The sequence below is a fragment of the Centrocercus urophasianus genome, unplaced genomic scaffold (genome assembly GCF_019232065.1).
Source record: "Centrocercus urophasianus isolate 14NV4802_14NV808 unplaced genomic scaffold, USGS_Curo_1.0 seq_9, whole genome shotgun sequence".
NCBI lineage: Eukaryota > Metazoa > Chordata > Aves > Galliformes > Phasianidae > Centrocercus > Centrocercus urophasianus.
In genome coordinates, this window is record NW_024885532.1 from 25923687 (window position 1) to 25943914 (window position 20228).

The window sequence follows — 20228 nt, forward strand, 5'->3', positions numbered from 1 at the left end:
GTGGATTAAGAAATTTCTGCTACTTTATATTAACAAAATATAAGAAGATTCAGTGTTTTAAATATTCTATATTAACTAATGATTCGACCATATTACCTGCTACAGGAAGGTTTACTTGTCCTTGTTCTCCAGAGAACACGAAGAACATACATTTTCCTCCAGCCACAGGTAAGTTTTAACAGCTTTTAGGTTGTTTTCTGTTAATTTAACTGTCTAAACTGGAGAGCTCAGCTACTTGTTCTTTTTTAATTTCCACTTTTCAAAGAATCTTAGGGTGGTTTGAGTTAGAAGGGACCCTTAGATCATCTAGTTCCAACCCCCTGCCATAGGTAGGGGCACCTCTCACTAGATCAGGTTTTACAGTACTTTCAAACTAAAGTACAATTCACATAACTTGTTTCACCTGTGTTGTCTTTGCTTCAGTACTTGTCTTTTAATGGGTTAATTTTTGATAGTGTAACATTTCCTTTATTTAATCTGAGTAAAAATCACCTAAATCATGACCTAAATCACCTAAATTTCATCTTTACCTTCTACGTATGTTCTTTTGACACTCCAGAGTTTCTCACTGTGTAAGAATTTAACTGAAGGGTAGCATCTACATGGCCAAAAATGTAAAGCTGCATTAGCCTGGCAGTATAGTTGATTTGGAGAAAAGCGCATTTGAATGAACTGTTTATTTACAAATGTTTATATTTTTAAGAACTACACAATGTTGCAGCGCAGAAAGTGAACATTTGGGAAGAGGAAAAGACCTTGGTCACTTAGTCATACCTTTGAAAAAGAAAAACGTGCCAGAAAATAGATTATGAATTGATGCAAGTTAAAGATCTGATGAGTTAATTTCTGAGAGGTGAAACAGCATAAAACAGAAATCATTAAAGACACACATTTATAGACTGAGACTACAGAGCTGTGACGTTAGTTTTTCACTATGCCCATAGCCAAGAGCACTGACTGATCCTAAAACCAGATTAGAAATTACCATTAATCTGTTAGTAGGCAAGATAACAAATACTGTTATGCTAGCTAGGATATTCTTGAAAAGAATAAGGTCACATTGATATGAATGTAATCAGATACTTATTTTAAATAAAATCATACGCATTTGTGAAGGAAAAGTACTGAAGAGAATATAATTTATATCAGGTTGATCAAGTGCTTCCAGTATTTAAAAAAAGATAGCTCCAACTGTAGATACTCCATAATTAAACACAACTAAGCAGCTTCTCTTTTTATGGCATTTTTATCCGAATTCAGATGACACGTTAAAAATTGTTTCAAAATAATATTTTAACAACATGCCCATACTAATAAAATTGACAATTTGTCTTTTTTATCTTTAAATGTCTAAGTTTTATTCTAGTAAATTACTGTAAATGACAACATGAACACCACAGGACAGAAATTCAACAAATCTATCAGATCTTCTCTTAGACTGATATGAATCACCCTTGCTTAATCAGATTAATTAAAAAAGGATCCCAAAATTGCAATTAGATTTAGAAGCATATATTTTGGACATCTGTGTTAAAACAAATGAATTCCATTTTTTTAATATACCCTGAATTTTGAAAGCAAGATTTGATGGTGCATTGGGGAGAATCATTTTTATTTATAATGTAATAAATGGTTAACTTACTAAAATATACTGTATCTTTAAATATAAAGACCTTTCATAAAGAAAACTAAACAGAACAAAACAATACCTACAAAGTTGCTTAGGGAAGCTCACTACAAATTCCTTCCAAACTTGGCAAAATCCTATTAAATAGAAGACAAGTCTACAGAGCAAAATTAAGATATGTGTATAAGTATATACTAGTGCTAACTTGACCTATTTAACATCCAAGCATTAGCAATGATGTGATAGTAATATGGGTTTTAGTAATGCTTGTTATTTAGTACATATATCGAGAACATCTTGAGAGATTTTCCTTGGAGTAACATATGCCAGAATTCATACTGTGGCTTCTGGTATTCCTGTAACATATTCAGCTAGTTTGAAGTAAAATGAATGTATTAGCATATACAATTAATCACGGCTTCGTTCTTTCTGTTTCCTATTCAGTACCATTTAGTATGCAGCCCTGTATTTCATAATGGAGTTGAACAACAATGCCGGAAGGGGAATTCTCAGAAAGACTGTATTTATGGAGGGGAAAAGAACTGATTTTTTATCTTAATGAGAATAATACAAGGAATACTAAGTTACACAATAAGTACTTAAAGGATTTCAAAAGCCCACAGAGTTACTTTAAACAAACAAAAAAAAAAAGTCTGCCAATGCACATCACTTTGCATTAACCACTCACTCCAAGTATTTCATTTTATTCTTAACTCCAAGCTTGCATTTATCAGCTTCTTGATGATCTCTTATCGGTACTACAGTGAAGAGGAAGGTTGGGCCTGAGAGCTATAGTTTTGTGAGCAATGAGTGCTGGAAGTTGATCTAAAAAGTATTCTGCAGAAAATATCCCCTGGTCATCTTCTCTCCAAATAATTCTTTTTTTTAAAAAAACTAGTTTTCCTGTGCAGGAGAAAAGATACATATAGCTTAAAACCAACTGCAGCCTTGAAACAGTACACTCTGTTTTCAAGTGTAGTAAGATGGCTGGATAACAATATCTGTAAGCAAAGGTCAGGGTAAAGATCTGTTTATACAAAGCTAAGCCCAGAAAGTGGAGCGCTTGCTTTTCTTCAGGTAGAAAGCCAGTTCAGGCACGTCAAGAATTCAAAGTTCGAGACATAACAGTGAACCATGCTACTTACCAAAGCAACTTCAGCCTAATATGAGGAAAAAAAAACAACTAAAAACAACCAAACAGGAGTGAAGCAGGAAAACACACCATCAGAAATTGTACTTGCTACAGCAATTTGACTAGCTGTCTCAAAGGAGTGTTGGTTGTCTATAAAACATTTAGGTTACAGGCCATCAGTTGAAGTCAGCACAGTTAAGGAAATGTGAAGTAATTGTGCATGGGGTATTTTAGCAATTGAATACCAGCAGAAAGTCATCATTCTTGGTGCCACGTGTCTGTATGCACGTACAAAAGCTAGCAGTGTGATTAAGAGGAAATCTCATTCTCTTCAACTTGATCTATTCAAGTTTAGCAGTGCTCTCATCATCCAGGTCATTCACTGGATAAACTCCATTACTTAGTAGATGGAGAATCCTTTCGTAAATGAAATTAAAAAAGAAAGCTGGGTAGACTTGTTCTACTTTCATTTATGTAAGTATGGCAATATTTCCCTTGATTATACAGAATAACCCTGATCTTGCTAAGCACAACAGAATAAACATCATTCTAAAAAGTATTATATCTACATTTATCTACAATATTATCTTGAAAAAGTTGACACAGTGTGGTTTCAAACATCATAAATAAAATCCAGCAAACAAAAGTTTTTAACTGTTAAATGCAAAATGTTTTAAAATTAACAAGACAGCTAAAAAAACAACCTTAAAAACTAAACTAAAAATCTGTAAGTGCTGATTACTTTTAGATACATATATATATATATATACACATATTTTCTAAAAACTTCCTTGGGGTGAAAAATGTTAGGATAACATTGAGATTAACAAGATACACTTTGCAAGAATGTGTGTGGGTGGGAGTGGGAGAAGACTGTATGTTGAAATACTAAGTAAATAGAGACTACATGAAAAAAAACATAACAGCCCTACAGATTTTAAGAGCTGCACAATTTAGCTTTCACTTAATCTCCTTCATATTCAAAACTCGTCAATTATGTGCTTTAAAGGTTCTCCTATGGTGTAACGACAGCGCTTCTTCATTATTTTCAGGATGTTGAAGAGGAACAGATGAGGAATAAGGATCATTTCTTAAATATGTGATTTGGAAGAACAGCACTGATAGGAATGTCATATAAGTAATATATTATCTTTCTAATTTATCCTCACTGAGCTCCAGGTGAGCTTTGCTGCTGACTCTAGTTGGATACAAAATCAGTAATGGTTGACAGTTTCTATAAATTCTTGATTCATAGATTTCAGAGCCAAAAGCATCTATCATCATTTAGACTGTATTCCGTATTAAAAAATATAAAATCACATCCAGCAATTTAGTGTTGCATGTAGCTTCAGATACTTTTGCCTGACTGTTTTTCACTAAAGTACTTTTTCTTCAAAACATCAGAACAGTTCACCTCTTTGATTAAATTTCTGCTAAGTTGATTCACTTTTAAAAACCATATTTCCATCTCTAATCCAAGTTGCTAGGCATTCAGCTTCCAAACTCTGACCTTTTTATGCCATTTCCTACCACAGGTAAAATATAGCAATCAAGCACTCAAAAACTGCCAGATCAAAAAAACCTCAGACTCCTTGTTTAGCAAAATGACCATTATTTTCAAGTTTCACGAAACAAGGAAATTACGCTTCCCAGCTTTTGTGAAAGTTCATGAGATCTATGTCTAAACAAAACATTTAAACTGTCCATATTGTCATTTTATGATACTCATGGTTAGTTAAATGTTGAATATGAGTTTTGTCATGTGTTGCTGTCAAGTGACTTGAGAAAGTCTCTATTACCTGTCTGCAATTACCTTCAGAATGAAGTATTTGATCCTACCATAGCTTCACTCTGAAGCCATGAAACAGGAGGACAAAAGAAAAACAAAACTGGACTTAACTGGAAATACTTGCAACTCAATTCACTGTATGAAGAACTAACCAACATGGACGGCATCCTATAAAAACTTCACAAGTCAACATGAATGCTATGAAGAAAACTTACAAAAGTAATTCAAGGGTACTCAAAGGGTATAAGAACATGGGATTTAACAAAGGTATTTATAGATGTCTTAGCTCATAGTTTTGCATCACTATGTATCTATTCCATGCAAAAAAAAAAACCAAAAAAACAACGTAGAATTGTTGGAGGAAATAATACCACAGAAGCTACTTTTGACCAAAATAATACATTGTCTATCAACATGACAATAAAGAAGCAAACATTTGTGTGGTCAAATCAAGATACAGATCTATTTCCAAAAGTATATCCTAGCTTGAAATGAAGATTTGTCCCAAAGAGCTAACATCTTGCACATATTCGTATTAAAAATGTGAGTGAAATTCACAGAAAACCTAGGTTTATTCTCTTTAAGTTGTGGAAACCAAGGGAAGACTACAATGAAATTATAACAGATCTACAATGAATAGATTAATCACACATAAAAGCAAACGCTGAATTAGTTGTGTTTTCCCTACAGGCAGCTTCAAAATCTGAAATCCACACATTATTCTTCATATGACTTAGGACAGATTCATGAACATTGTGCTACTTATTTGAATGTAGCTCAGTTATGATCTTTCCATGGATCTGAAGCAGCATATCGAAAACAAGCACAAGACTGGGCATCTTAAAACGACACACAGGGCTTAGCTGTGCTACGACTACAACGTCTGTAGAACATGCTATTAGATGATCTTATGCATGTTTTTAAGTGTGGGAAAAAATGAGAACTGTATGAAACATATCAGCTCATGGGCTAGCTGATATACTCCAAGAATTACCATGTCTCACTTGTAGGTCCCATCAGCCACTGCAGACCATAGCTCTATTTTGATACCTACTGCTAATTCCAGATACTCTGAAGGGTAAAGGATGCAGATCCTTTAGAATATATTCAGGATGGTCAAGTGCAACTCTTTATTTTTTGTTATTTTTTTTCCCCTTGGACATTTTCATTGGTGGTGAAATAATTCTGAAAACATTGTTTAGCTTTGCCTCATTCCCACCTGCCACTGAGTGCAAACAACAGAACCCTCTGAATGAGTACATGCTCTATCTGAATAGCTCTCAATGATTCTTGGTACAAACAGGCTGTGGCAGCAAGCGGAATACAGAAGAAGGTCAGGGGGAAGAAAAAAACTAAAAAAAAATGTCAGACTGGATCAAGACAGAGGGCAGAGAGGTGAAAACTCAATTAGACAATTCTCCACACACAGGCAAAAATGGAAATCAAATGAGACAAAGAAAACAGCGAGCTTGGCTTTCACACGAGGGAAGATTACCAGCAAAAAGAGATGTTTCCACTGTGCTGGATGGAGCAAACAACTGAAAGGAGTTGAGCATCAGCCCAAACCAAACCTGGTTTGATTGAGCTTGGAAAGGAAACCTGAGTTGCACTGAATGGTGAACCATTTCACACAAAATGACACAGCTTCAATTACAGAGATTCACCTTGCATTTCCTATTGCCTAAAGGTTAGAGCAGTTGTGTATGAAATTCCTGTTTAAGTCCCTCAGGCAACAGAGGGAACTAAGTGGAGGTCCTCAGTACCAGCAATACATACAGTAAGCAGTGATTTATTAAATGAAAGCAGGACACTAGCAGTGTTGAGTCCTTTTGTACGTTTAGTGTTGGGCCCGGAACAGTAGGCTTGGTTGAAAAACCAACAAACCTATCAGTCTTGTCAGTGCTGAAAGCTATTTCATACTCACATGATTTATGTAATTTTAAGGTTACGTGAAAAGAGAAACACGGAGAAAACTGGATTCAGAGCAATTGCTCTTGTGCCACATCTAAATCTAATCACACTCTGAAGCCATCCAGAGAGATTTAAACAGGCTTGAACAGTGGGCCCAGGAGAACTTCATGAGGTTCAACAAACCCAAGTGCAGGGTCTTGCACCTGGGTCACAGCAACTCCCAGTATTGATACAAGCTAGAGGATGTAAGGATAGAGCCCAGCCCTGCCAAAAAGTAGTGGATGGCAAGCTGACGTGAGCCAGCAGTGTCCCCACGCAGCCCAGAAAGCCAACCATATCCTGGGCTGCATCAAAAGAAGCATGGTCAGCAGGGAGACAAAAGTGATCCTGCCCTTCTACAAGGGCAGGTAAGACCTTTGCACAGGTAAGACCTCACCTGGAGTACCATGTCCAGATCAGAGTCTGCAGGAGAGACATGAACATGCTGGAGTGCATCCAGAGGAAGGCCACAAAAATGATCCAAGGAATGGAATATGTTCCCTACAAGGACAGGCTGAGAGAACTGGGGCTGTTCAGCCTGGGGAAGAGAAAGCTCCGGGGAGACCTCAGAGCCTCCTTTTACTACCTTAAGGGGGGAGAATGGGGCTGTAAGAAAGAAGGAGACAGACTCTTCAGCAGGGTCTGTTGTGATAGGACAACAGAAAAAGAATTTAAACTAAAAGAGAGAAGATTCAGATTGGATATAAGAAAACAGTTTTCTACAACAAAGGTGGTGAGATGCTTGCACATGTTGCCCAGAGAGGTGGTGGATGCCCCATCCCTGGAGACACCCAAGGTCAGGCTGGATGGAACTCTGAGCACCTATCAAGCTGTAGGTGTCCCTGTTCACTGCAGGGGAATTGGACTAAATGACCTTTAAAGGTCCCTTCCAAATCAAAGGATTCTATGCTTCTAATAAGATGTTCCATGTTGTCACTGGGTGTGGAGGGAACCTAAATTATTATGGCTATAAATTCAGCACTTTACAGATCTACACAATCTGAGCATGAATCCAGAACACAATACACTCAATGTGCTCACTGGAAAAGCTCTGTCATTTTGATATTAAGTGTAAAATATTGTATTATCTATTCCTGAAGAAGTCTGAGACCATTTCACTCTTCAGTTTACAAAGCATCTATCAGAAAAAGAGTAGCTAATGATTAGTTTTCTCTTCATTGGAATCTTATACTTCCATCTACAAAATTCTCTATTCTCTGGAGGCATATGTCCTCTTCTGCAAAGAGTCAGCCTAAATGCCAGTACTGAGATTACACAGTGTAGATAGTGAAGGAATTCAGCAGAGCCCATATAATTCTTAATACATAGTATGCCAGTGATTTATTTTTTCTTAGTTAATTACTGAGCCTAAGGCTCTCAAGCTCAAAAGCTCTGCCTGAGGATGGGATATTGGAATAAGAAATCCAGTAGATTATGGTCTGTCTCTGAAATAAAAATTTTTTAGGCACAAAATAGTTTTAGGAGCAGTGAGTAGTAGCCTGCTGTTAGTTATGAGAATCTCATTTTCTATAACCTGCTATTAAAGATCACAGTAGTAAGAGGAAAAAAAAGTTTTACTGACTTTACTAATGCAGGATCAAACCACAAACCTCTAGGCACAAGGAGCCTCACTGGAGGCACTAGGTTTTGAATCAGGTTTCAAATGTTTCTTCAAAGTTATCCTTAACAATGCCCTCTCTAATTATTATGTTCCACCCTAACAACAAAGCTTTAAAGAGGCAGCAAGGTGTGTGGTAACAGCATTCCTACAGTCTTGAGGAAAATGCACATTATATAGCAGTGACAGAAGTGCGATGCCAGTACTTCAAGTAAAAGTTACTGAGATTGGAATCCTGGCAAACATTCAGGGAAATGCTGTATCAAGTTGAATGCATTAATGTTTTACTAATGATTTGAACTTAAACAAGCTGAACTCCTTCTTCAGAAAGCGGGGAAAAAAAATTTCTGTGTTTTCAAAGATCTTCTTAAGGGCCTACTGCTAAACGAAATTCTTTCTACTCTTAAAGCCAAAAACTAATTAGTTAAATCTGTAAAAGAAAGATTAACTAAAGGAAAAAAAAAAAAGCCACAATATACTAACATAAGAAAATCTTATCTAGGCCAAACCCAAACAAAAACCAACACAAGTGAAATTAACTCATTAATTTACTCTAGCAAGATTTTCCCTCTGTTTTTATTATTCCTGGAGTTTAACTTCCTCTTCTTAAATTTGTCAATGGCAATTAGAAAGAACAGGTAATATAATTGCAGGGTAAATTTGAACAACATTCAAACAGTTTGAGTTTATGAAATACAATGAATGTCTTCCTTTTTTTCAGAACGTACATAAACAGGTTGGTGAGGTAAGAGCGTTTCATATATTTTGAGATTCAGCAAGGCAAAAAGAACACACAAATTCTCTTCTCTGATTCCTAGCAGACTCATAACCTGCACAGTCTTTTATGTGTTCTATTTTGCAAGGTCAGAAGAGATATCTCTGACCCTACTGTATTTCTAAACAGTAAGAGGATTCTTCTAACTTCCACAGAAAAACTTTGAAGAAAGTTCACTGCCTTAAACTAGCTACTCTGTGCCATTGAGGTAACACTAAACAAGCACATCTGAGCTCATTGTTCTTCATCCCACCTGTACAGTACCGGAAAAGCTACATATACAGATTGGATCCCTCTTGTTGAAGAAGGCTTTTAATCCCTCAGCATTCAGTGATTATGAAATCAATGGAAGTTTCAGTTTCAGCAGATTTCCAATGCCTACAAGCATGGTGGAGGTTTGGCAGATGTATTTTAATTACACAAATGTATGTACGCATAATGTAACACAAATAAGCTGTTGATTAAACATCCTGAGCAGGCAATAAAATCCACCATAGTCATATTGCTAAAGAGTGTTTCTTATAATAGCAGGAATGCCTTGAGTTAAGATGCACAAATTGCATTTTGAACTTTAACAATGTATGTCTTCATTAGATTTTCTCAATTGTTTGTTTGCTCTAATTCCTAGTGTGTCTCCTTAGGTTAAGACTCCCTAATTTTTCTGGGTGAAAAACTGCTTGAAAACTACAGCTGGATTTTCTTTCAGAAGTGTTTATCCCCTTCATATAAATAGCAATTAAACTTTTAAAGAAATTACAAAACTTCTCAGGCATATTTCATCTACTGATGGAATTAATCTTTAAGGAAGCTCTGATGACTCTACAATGTTAACTAGGAAGTGAAGTGACACAATTTAACTCATCCTGAAAGTTTTTTAGAATCTCCCAGTGAAAAAGGCTGTAAAATCAAACAAGCTCAGTTCCCATGAGCAAGGCTCATCAAGAGCAGCCAGCAATCATTCCGTCATTTCATTCTTGAAAACTGATGAAATCTAAAAAAAATTACATCTACTGTCCTTTCCTTACTCATCCAGATGGGTAACATCATCATAACAGGAAATTAGGTTTGTTAAACGGGACTTTCCCCTAATGTACCTGTGTTGGCTGTGATCACTAGAAAACAACAACAACAACAACAACAAACCAATAAGCAGACTACAAATGCTGACATTTTAAAGTATTGAAAAATTTAGATTAGCATCAGTTGAAGAGTTCAGCTCTCTTTACTACTATTTTAGGATCAGACTTCCAGAGACCTCTGTCAGCCTGTGTGTCACCACACTATGCCCGTGTTCCTCCACAAAGTTCTGACAGATGCTCACAGACAGAGTGTTTGTTGAATCAAGCAATTTATTGGCATCTGTGCACAAGTTGGATCTCCCACAGGTAATGGACTCAAAGATTTTTGGTGGTGACTACTTTGATACTAACAATTCTCACTATCACAAGCCACCATACGACATCATCTTCAGTTGCATGGGGTCAGGCTCCCTAAAACATAATCTACATGTAGAGAAAATGTTCAGGAGAAATTCCCACTACATGTTGAGCAGTGTCTTCTATGTGTCCAGTATGCTCAGCCTTGTGGCACCCAGGGATTGTCAGGGATGGGAAGGTTCTTCACTTCTGAGACTAGTCCTCAGAACCCTGGATCCTGGATGTCAGGAAGTCCAGAAAAAGGAAGATTCTCTCTTGGTGGAAGAGGCTTGGGTTAGAAATCATTTGGGAAATGACTGGCTGGGTAGATGAAGGGAAAGTAGCAGATACTGTCTACTTGGATTTCAGCAAGGTTTTCAACACTGTCTCCCAGAACAGAGGCAAGCCAGAAAATGTGGGTTAGAAGAGTAGACAGTGAGGTAGAAATAAGAACTGGTTGAATGGCAGGGCTCAGAGTGTTTTGATCAGTGACACTGAGCCTAGTTGGAAGCCTGTAGTTAGTGTTATCCCTAGGAGTCTGCACTGTAGTGCCATGACACTACATCTTCTATAACCTCTCTGACAAGCCACTCCCAACTGCTTGTCATCATGGTACTGTCACCACAACCACATCACAGCACACTTTCACTCTCATCTGTCTACTCCATGATTGGCTAATGTCAAAACTTAATGAAAAATGCAGTTACTTTTTATTTAGGATCCCAACAAAATGTACTAAATTTTTAACACAGAAGATCTTATGAATTTGTATGTATTATTAACTCTTAAATAAAAACAAAAAATAAAGAAAAATAAAATAAAAATGATTCCCCAGACCTCTTCAATCCATCCCAATCAAAAATATTTGCAGCCAACAACCAGTATTATTTCACAGGCTCATTATAGCTAACTTTAGGAATTAGTGTCTTTCAGCAGGTTCTCATGTCACTAGCAATCACTGTTACTTGTGAGAGTTCTCATTTCTTTCACTGAAGCCTAATGTGTCTGCTTAATCCATTTAATTCTCACATTTTTACTTTATTTTACTGCTCATTGCTGTGCTGCTTTTGTAGCTAGCAGAGCCTTATTATATATCATAATAATATAAAAGCTAAATTATGGATTGTTCTTGGGTAAAAAGCCTGCTAAGTACTTATAATGCTAATCTCAAGCATCACCTCCCCTGCCTCTCACCTGAGCAGGCCAAATGAAATCAATGGCATTATTCAGGAAGCAGGATTCAGTTCCAAGAGCAAAGCTCGTCAATTTTCTCATTAATATCTTGTTCATTAAAAGTACGATTATTCGGAAAGAGATCTCAGCTGAAAATTATTAAAAATGTCTATTGACAGCTGATGGTGTGGAGAGATTTCCCTTCTACCCAAACAATCCAGCAGCTGGGATATTCATTCTACATGGAACACAAGACTATTAGGCATGATTCAAAGAGAACTGGAACCAAAAATACTGCCTGCTCAAAACTCCAATCTAAACCAACAGCAACCTACATGTTATTTCAGAATGCACTGCTCCTAATCAGCACAATCTAGGAATTTATTCTGTGGAGAACAGCAGTTATAGAAAAAAAAAAAAAAAAAAAAAAAAAAAAAAAAAAAAAAAGGAGATACACAAGGCAAAAAGAGAAGAGAGATACACAAAAATGAGACAGAACACATTGGCCCTACACTTGAAGCTTTCTCTAAGCAGTACTTAGAAGGAAACAGGAATATCTGAGTCTAAGCTACATTCCAAAAACTATTTAAGAATTCATACACACGAGGGAGAAGGAGATCAGAACACAAGTAAGGGGCATGGTGTTAGGTCTCACTACGGGAGGGTGGGTTCAAAACTCCTGAAATTAAGTAAATGCATCTGAGCCTTCCACACATTTGCACAAAGTGCCCTAACTTCTGTACAAATGCAATTCACACCATAAATGCCTCTCTTTTCTTAATGCAGAGCAGCACCTCAGCTCAGCATTTTGACTTTGTTCACTTCGTTCAGCTTTTGTTAAAATTGATCAATAATGCAGAATGGGGAGCAGAGGAAAATTTTGGTTTTGGCAAAAACCACCATGCATTTGAATCCAAATAATTAAAAACAGACAAAAATCTAAAACTATCCCTCCCTCGCAAAAAAAAAAAACAAAAACAAATTGTTTTAGCTGTACTTCTACATTTCCAATGTAATTATCTCTACACAAAACACACAAATACCTCTATATATTTTAACGGACCCACTTAAATATTGCTTTTGCTCTGCAGCCACATTTATAATCACCTCAGTGAATTAATCTTTAATTTACAGATAGGTGAGGACTTCTTTCTATGTTTGTTTGCTGTTGTTGCTTTTTTAAAAATGTATCGTCAAGCTGTTATTTAAACCTCCAGCTAACATTTACAGTAAGAAGTGTGACATGAAAAACTGTTTGGGCACCAACCTCAGGTATATCAAAACAGCAGCAGCAGTAAATCTGGCAACAGATCAGAACCCAATACAGTACTTGGCAAATGATTTAACATACCACCAACATAATACATTCTCATTTTTAAGCCAAAGATAAATGTAGTTGATATTTTCTGCCAAGATGAATGTGACCAAATGTCACATGTGAGGTCAAACAAGGATGCAGCAAGTAATTCCCAGTGAAATTTACCAGTCTGCTTCTTTCAGAACTGTCAGATATTAAGCCTGAAATGTCTGTTTGAACGCTGTTATTACAGATCATCCTGGAAAGTATATTAGTGTTATGGCTTTGAAAAAAAACCTGACAACTGTTTAATTTCTATAATCATACTCAGGAGCATCATATTGTTTTCTCTCACATGAATAACACATACCAGAATGGTGAAATTCTTTAAAATATGTCCTTTTTACTTAGTAAAGCACAGGACAACAGATGAATTTCTTCTTTCTTTTTTTTTTTTTTTTTTTTTAGAGAAAAAATGGAAGCTTTCTCTAAGCAGTAGAGCAATACTTCTTTAATTAATAGTGTTTTTTCATGGCAAAAGCCTATGAAGTTTTCCCGGACAGTGACTTAAGGACTAACTTAAGGGAATTGTTTTTGAAAGATTCTTGCTTAAACAGAGGTTTAACCAAATGTTTGTACAAGAAAATGCAGTTCTGTGTTAAGGCATGTGGGGATCTACAATGAAAAGTTTAAATGAAATTTAGTTAATGATGTAAACCACCAATTTCAGTGAGCCTTGGCTTTGCAGTGTTCTGGCTCAAAGAAAAGCTGCTCCACAGAGACTGAAAAAAAAAAAATAAATCCTGTTTCTTTCCTTCCCAAGTGATCCTCACATTCCTAAACGAGGCAAGAGGCTCTTTCATTACCTCCCCTTTGAAACCAGGCTACCCTTGAGGCACTGTACTGCAAGATGCCACTTAACAGTCCTAAAGAAACAGCTTGGAGGACTCCACTGATCATTGAGAAAAGGGAGTTAGGCAAGGGGGTGGTCAGATTACATTTCAAATTAGGACTGAATTGAAAATGAGTTTTCCCCTTGTTACTGTTGTGTTGTTTTTAAATGCTGTGGTCCCAAATCAGAGTCTTCTCAATTCTTTCCTCAAAGCAGGAAATTTTAATGTAACTGACTCCGTAATGCAAAATACTGTCAGTATGGCACCAGCTTCTCGCAACAAAAAGTAGTGAGGCTCATAACAAGAGTTCTTCCCTTGGGTGCTGTGGTCTTATTTCACAGTGCCTCAACCTTCAGAAAACAGACAGGATAGAAGTGGAACAACAAGTCAGACTACTGTGATGAGAGCACTAGCTAAGCAAGAGCAGGTCATATATTTCAAAGAATCACAGAATTGTAGGGAATTTTAAAAATAGAATTAAAATAATATTCTATATGTTATATATAAAATATACATATTCTCTCTATATATAACATTCTATATTAGAATTTAAAAAATATTCTGGTGTGGATCACTATTTAGAATAGATGAGCAATTATTCATTGAAGAATAGACCTCACAAGGTCTGAACTAGAACAAAGAGTTATCTACAACACCTACACCTTACACATCACGCCTATGCCAACACCTTCCTTTTAGGAAGGATTTTCTCTTATTTCGGGAAGAAGAAAATGGGGACTACAATGCTGTAATAGTCCTTTACAGAGAAGCATTGCTTTGCAGCTAGCATTCATGCTGCTCTAGTACTGCTACCCCAGTCTCAATACTCACTGCTAGCTAGCTGCCCTTGGGTAAGGGAATATATCTGCCTCTGGCAATATCATAACTGGAATGTCAAAGTCTGGGTTGTTGGGTCTGAGCTACGATTTGAGTTTAGTGCAAGCCTGAGGATACATTGTTTTATTCCACAGCATCAACAGAATCTGGCCAAAAATTGCCTTAAACCCCTTCAACTAATTTCACATTCTTTGAAACATAGCACATATAGTGCACAACTTCAGATTCAACAAATACATCAGTTTGACAATCATTCTAGATTTTCATTTCTTACTTCCCCACCAGAAAATATTCTATTTCTCCTATTGATTGGTAGCATTGATTCCTTTATTAATCACTGAATTAAGAATTTTGTAATTTAAACATCAGGATTCACCATTGCCATATGCTTGCATTTGCTAAGAGCTTTTTTCCACTTCATAAATGGACTGTGGAAATCACTTCTCAGTAAAGCAGTTCAACAAAGGTTATTTTGCAACTCTTGTGAAAAATAGAAATATCCAAACTTTTTTCAAAGTTTTGCTAAAATGAACTCAACACTTCAGTATCAGCTGGTCTCCATACGGTCATTTTAAGACCTAAATTTGACACAGAGCAGAAAGTAAATTGTTGATATGATGTGATATATTGATACAGTCAATTCTTTCAAAACATGGCACAGCTAACTCTGCAGCAGCCAACACACTACAGTCTTCTTGTCCTAAGTAGAACAGAAATGGAAGGGGTCATCCACCTTATAGATCATTTTGAGGATAATTCCCCAAACATGAAGAATTAGAACTTCTATCTTAAAAAATATCAGTGCTGATACATGCTGGACTACATTCAATTTATCTCACTTTTTAATTACCCTTATGAAAGAAGTCACTTAAGGCCAGAAGGCACTACAACCATACATATGTAGGTAATTGGTGCTGATGATAAGAATCTCACAGAGCTTCAAACCTCAACAAGTACTTTTTGGCAAAAGGTCTGACTTCAGTTTGAATAACACAGGCTCTCGCTTGTAAACAACAGTCCAAATGGCCTTCTCTGCTTTATTCTTTAATAGCCTTCCTTTCTCTTCATTTTGAGCCTGTTTTTGCTGTCTTCAGTTACACCTGAATAGTTGCCATTTGACAGTCATAATTTTTGAGCTATTCTCCATTTGTCTGAATTGCAATTTTGTCCCTTGGCCAATAGGTAGACAAGTTCCCTCCAGCACCCCATTTCATGTTTTCAGATCCTAACTAGTGATTTGTTCCTCAGTTTGACACTCACTTCAGAGCTGGCAGAGCAAAGACTTGGTTCTTTTGTCCTCTCCTACTCACCTATTCTGCTGTTGCTTGTCACAATAGCAAAAAGATGAACAAAATTCCAGATTCACAACACAATTCAAAGTGCAGAAATCTGAAGACTCCTTCTACTTGCCATGCCTCCATGCAATTACCTGAAGTAACAGTCTAGAGTCTCAGTCAGACTGTGATTTAAAGGCAATTGACAAGTTTTCGCACTTGTTCTCTTTTGTTACTGTGCATTGAGTGGGGTGGATCAACTATCAAATGGTGAAGCTACAGAAAGACTAGTCTTATTTGCATTCACAGACCACGAATAAATATTCCAAGACACATAAAACAATATTTCAGAGGTGCTAGAGGACTGTAGGAAAATCAACTTTATAACTCTTTGAACTTAATTTAATACTTTAAAGTATTTGAAGAAAGTCGGAATCGGTATTCTAGCTTCCTGCTGCTAAGGCACTAAGGGATTGGAAGACATAAAATAGCTGGGACACAAGATTACTTATGGAACATGGAACATTATTTATGGAATGATTCACTTACTTTGTTTACAGTGTCAGGTCCTGCGTGGTAGCCATCACAAACTTGTTACTACTGCAAAATTCCCAATACAGAAGATAGAAATCTGGAGCATGCTTTTAAACTGCAGCTGTTGGTAGTCTGTGCTCAATCTTTCACTCAGATCTTACGCATAGTTTCTTTGATCTAGCTTAAAATCAAACACTCTGTAACAATAATCTTGGTACCACTGAAAATTTGCCACAATCTATCTGAGCTGCAAACACACCTCCTTTGGTGTCTTTCTGAACATAGCTGAAATACTGCTAGATAAATTATTGGATCTTTCACCTCTGTGACAAATTCTGAAGACATCACTGCTAAAAAAAGAGTTATTTCAATTACACAAAAATGTTTTGATCACAACTTCATCAACTTTTAAACACATTTTTACTATCTTCAGTCAAGGAAAAATTCAAAAGTACTCTGAAATACAACACAACTCATCTTGCACTGAGTCAACAAATAGGAAAGTAAGGACCATCTTACTATCTTGCTAAGTAGCCTGCAAAAATGATAATGTCACAAATTCCAAAGACTCTAAAAAAATCAGCAAATACCTTCTTACTATGATGATGCTTCATATCATGAAAAAAATACAATTGTTACAATCGACAATCTGTTATAACTTTCAAGTGGTAGAAGATGTGTCCAATAAGAGAAACATTGTTGTCTAGAGCTAGAATATACTAAGTGCAATTTGCTTTAAACACGTATTTGCGAAGATAAAATGTTAAAATACCATGAAAAGAATGTTGGATTCCCAAGGATCAACTCAAATTTAGAATGCATGTTAGACAGTCCACTGAGAGAGCTAATTTTCCCCAGTTTTACTTACTTCTTTGACATGAAATCTTGAAACATTTCAAGACTGAGTGTTTAACTACTAACAGAACTTGAAAATAACGAACAGTATCACCACATAGTGACACTTGTCACAAGAAAGTGAGGTTACTACAAAGCAAATACATCACACTATGTCAAATTATCATTATTTAGCTTTCAAGTTTTCTAACTATTCAGTAAAAATAAAATATTTAAGTAAAATGAGCAAAATTTAACAAACTCTTATCTCGCTACTCAATCTCTGAGGTAGCAAAGATTTGAAATCACATTTTCAAAAGTCTCTGGAGGTACTGTCTTTTTCTGCAGTTGTCCAGCACAATGAACAGGAGAACATGATTTAATAAACCTACTCCCAGCAATGGCAGATGGTGATAAACTCTTCAATCTGTGACAGACTAGACAAATGCCTGTTCTCTGATGTTAACGCTAGCTCTGCTTTGTAAAGAAAGCACATGCTGAGTACATGAGCTAAATCTGGTCTGAAGTGTGTTTTCTAAGAAGCATATTATGAAATCAACTAATAATATTCTTTGCTAATTATTCATAGAACTGTGTATCACATCGTTAAAAAAGGTATTAAAGTAACATAATCTAGCCAACTGTTACTATGCACAGAAATTTCTTCATATAGAAATATCTACCGGACCAATACTGGATGGAAAAAATAGCAGGTGAATGCATTTAGTTTACTCCTCAAACCATTATTTTATTTGGCTTTAAAACAAACAAACAAAAAACCCAATACAGTTGCTTCCTAAAATTAACGTGTGCCAGTATTCTCAAAGTGCTTTCATTCTTTCCTTTTCCATCTTCCACAACCCTATGAGATATTATCAGTCATTAGAATCTGTCACCTGATGAAGATCTTTCATAAAGCCACCAAGGATTCTGTTATGGTAAGGACGTAGAAGCTGAACTTGAACACAAAGCAACATGTACATCAAAGACAATCCCCCATTATGAATAGATGAAAGGTGGTCTTACAGCTGGAATCTTTAAAGAGGTAGGCAACCATAGTAGTGAATCAAAATCTGCAAGGTCTCTCTAGATAAAAGGTTTATGACAATTTATGTGTGAAGATTATGGACAGGGAATACAAAGAAAAAACTACAGAAAGCCCAAATATCTGAGTAGACTTAGGTAACGTCACTCCCTTTAATAAGTGGACTTTTTTCATTAGATGCAATTACAATTTCTACAAACCTCTTTCTGTAGTCACCATTGGCAGTCCACAACATGGGAAAATAAAAACAAAAATCATATCCCAAGGGAAAGCATGAACTTCCCCCAATTACATTCCATGTTCTTAATCTCCCCAAATATAGTTACATTCCATCTCTTTCCAGAACAAAATCACAGATTTTACAAGTACTCACCACTGTCTTCAACTGTGAAGTGAAAAATGTCACTGGTGGCATTGTCACCCGCTCGTAAAACATAGCATATCTTCATATCATCAATATCAGCTGGAAAGAATCAGGAAAAAATGCACTTTACTTTAAATGCTACAGACAGGAAACTGTTTTGTTTTTTTAACAGAAAAAACTTGACTTGTACTGAATAGCTTAGTTTCAGCAGAAAGAAGTCAAGGTTCTCCACTGGAGCTAAGAAACTTCAGCATTTAACAGAATTGAAGCTTTACAGATGTGATTCATTTCCTCTCACTATATTTCCTTATCCCTTGTCCTCTCTTTCATTTAAGATGTATTAGAAAAAGAATCAAAAGGAAATTTAACTATTGAAGGTCAACATTCAGAAAGTTTATTTGTGGCACGTTTTCGCAGAAGTCCAGATACACACACTCTGTCACCATCCTGAGAAGTACTGTAGCCTGCTTCAAGGAAGAAAATACCCTACGTTTTGTTTCTATTTCAGTCATGCCTGATAATTAGGAAATTGCTTCAAATGCTGATATCCACCATACAGATACTTGAAAGGAGATAAAAAGCATTCTACTCTAAATAACTCATCAGAGGCGATGGGAAACTTGTGACTGAAAAAGGAACAAAACCCAGGGTATTTTATACGTTAAATTCCAGTCCACATAACCCACCTCTGCTTCTATAACTGGATTACTTTTTGACAGGTGGCCTAACTCTAGAGAAGGATATCTCTGCTCATTCTGCAGTACAGAGATCTTAATCTCTTTAGTTCCCTAAAAACGGCCTCTGAAACCAACTTAAACATCCTTCATACCAGCCCATTTTCAAGTGATATGGCATGTAACCTCTATAAATGTCCTGTCACAAATAGTGCTCAAACACAGTGATCAGGTAGAACTCAACATTACTTAAGCTGACAAGACTTCAGCAACAAAAAAATATCAACACAGAATTTTTAATAAATTTCAGTTTTAAAAGTATACAAGAAGTAACCAAATATTTATTAATTTAGTGTGCTCTGGTTTCCTTGAGAAGTAACAAGAAACACACAATACATAAAAGTATTTTTTGTCACTCTATTTGAAAAATAAGATTTTTGTTGGTCAAATTCCCGGTCTGATACTACACCAAACAGTGTAGAGTAATTCCTATTTTATTCAATTTTAAGAGCAAGTTCTCAAAATTAGTGGCATTAAAATGAGTGTCAAGTAGCACCCAAGTTCTATTTCAATGCTATGGCATGTAAATTGGTCAAAAACAAGCCAAAAGCATCTTTATTAGAGCTCCTCAACATCCTCAGTTCCAAAAGTAGCCAGACATCTTCTAAGGCAAACAAGTTAAGAAGTCTATCAGCAGGTATATGTCACTAAAGAATCTCTTCTATAAATGTTTGAAAGAAAGTTAGAGATCAAAAATTCACAGGGCTGTAAAGAGGATGCAAACAAATACCTTTTTATGTCAGTGCAGCAAATAAATCTTTCATCCTGCAAACACTACACAGGTACTTAGCTCCACACATGTGAGTAACCTTATCAAAATCAATGGTTCCAACATACATAAAGATAAGCACTTGAGCCAATGTTTGCAGGACTACCTCATCAAAAAAGCCACTTGTCATCCAAAAATCTCATTTTTGTGAAAAGAATTGCAAAGGAA

At 36.1% G+C, this 20228-nt stretch overlaps 1 protein-coding gene across 1 annotated transcript in view; it reads right to left on the bottom strand.

Moving 5' to 3' along the window:
• The window catches only part of FREM2 (FRAS1 related extracellular matrix 2), a 128337-nt gene that overhangs the window by 98814 nt on the left and 9295 nt on the right, over positions 1 to 20228 (bottom strand). Inside the window, exon 2 of the mRNA XM_042839144.1 lies at positions 18567 to 18656. Coding sequence (XP_042695078.1) covers positions 18567 to 18656 — 90 coding nt within the window. The remainder of the gene's footprint in view (positions 1 to 18566; positions 18657 to 20228) is intronic.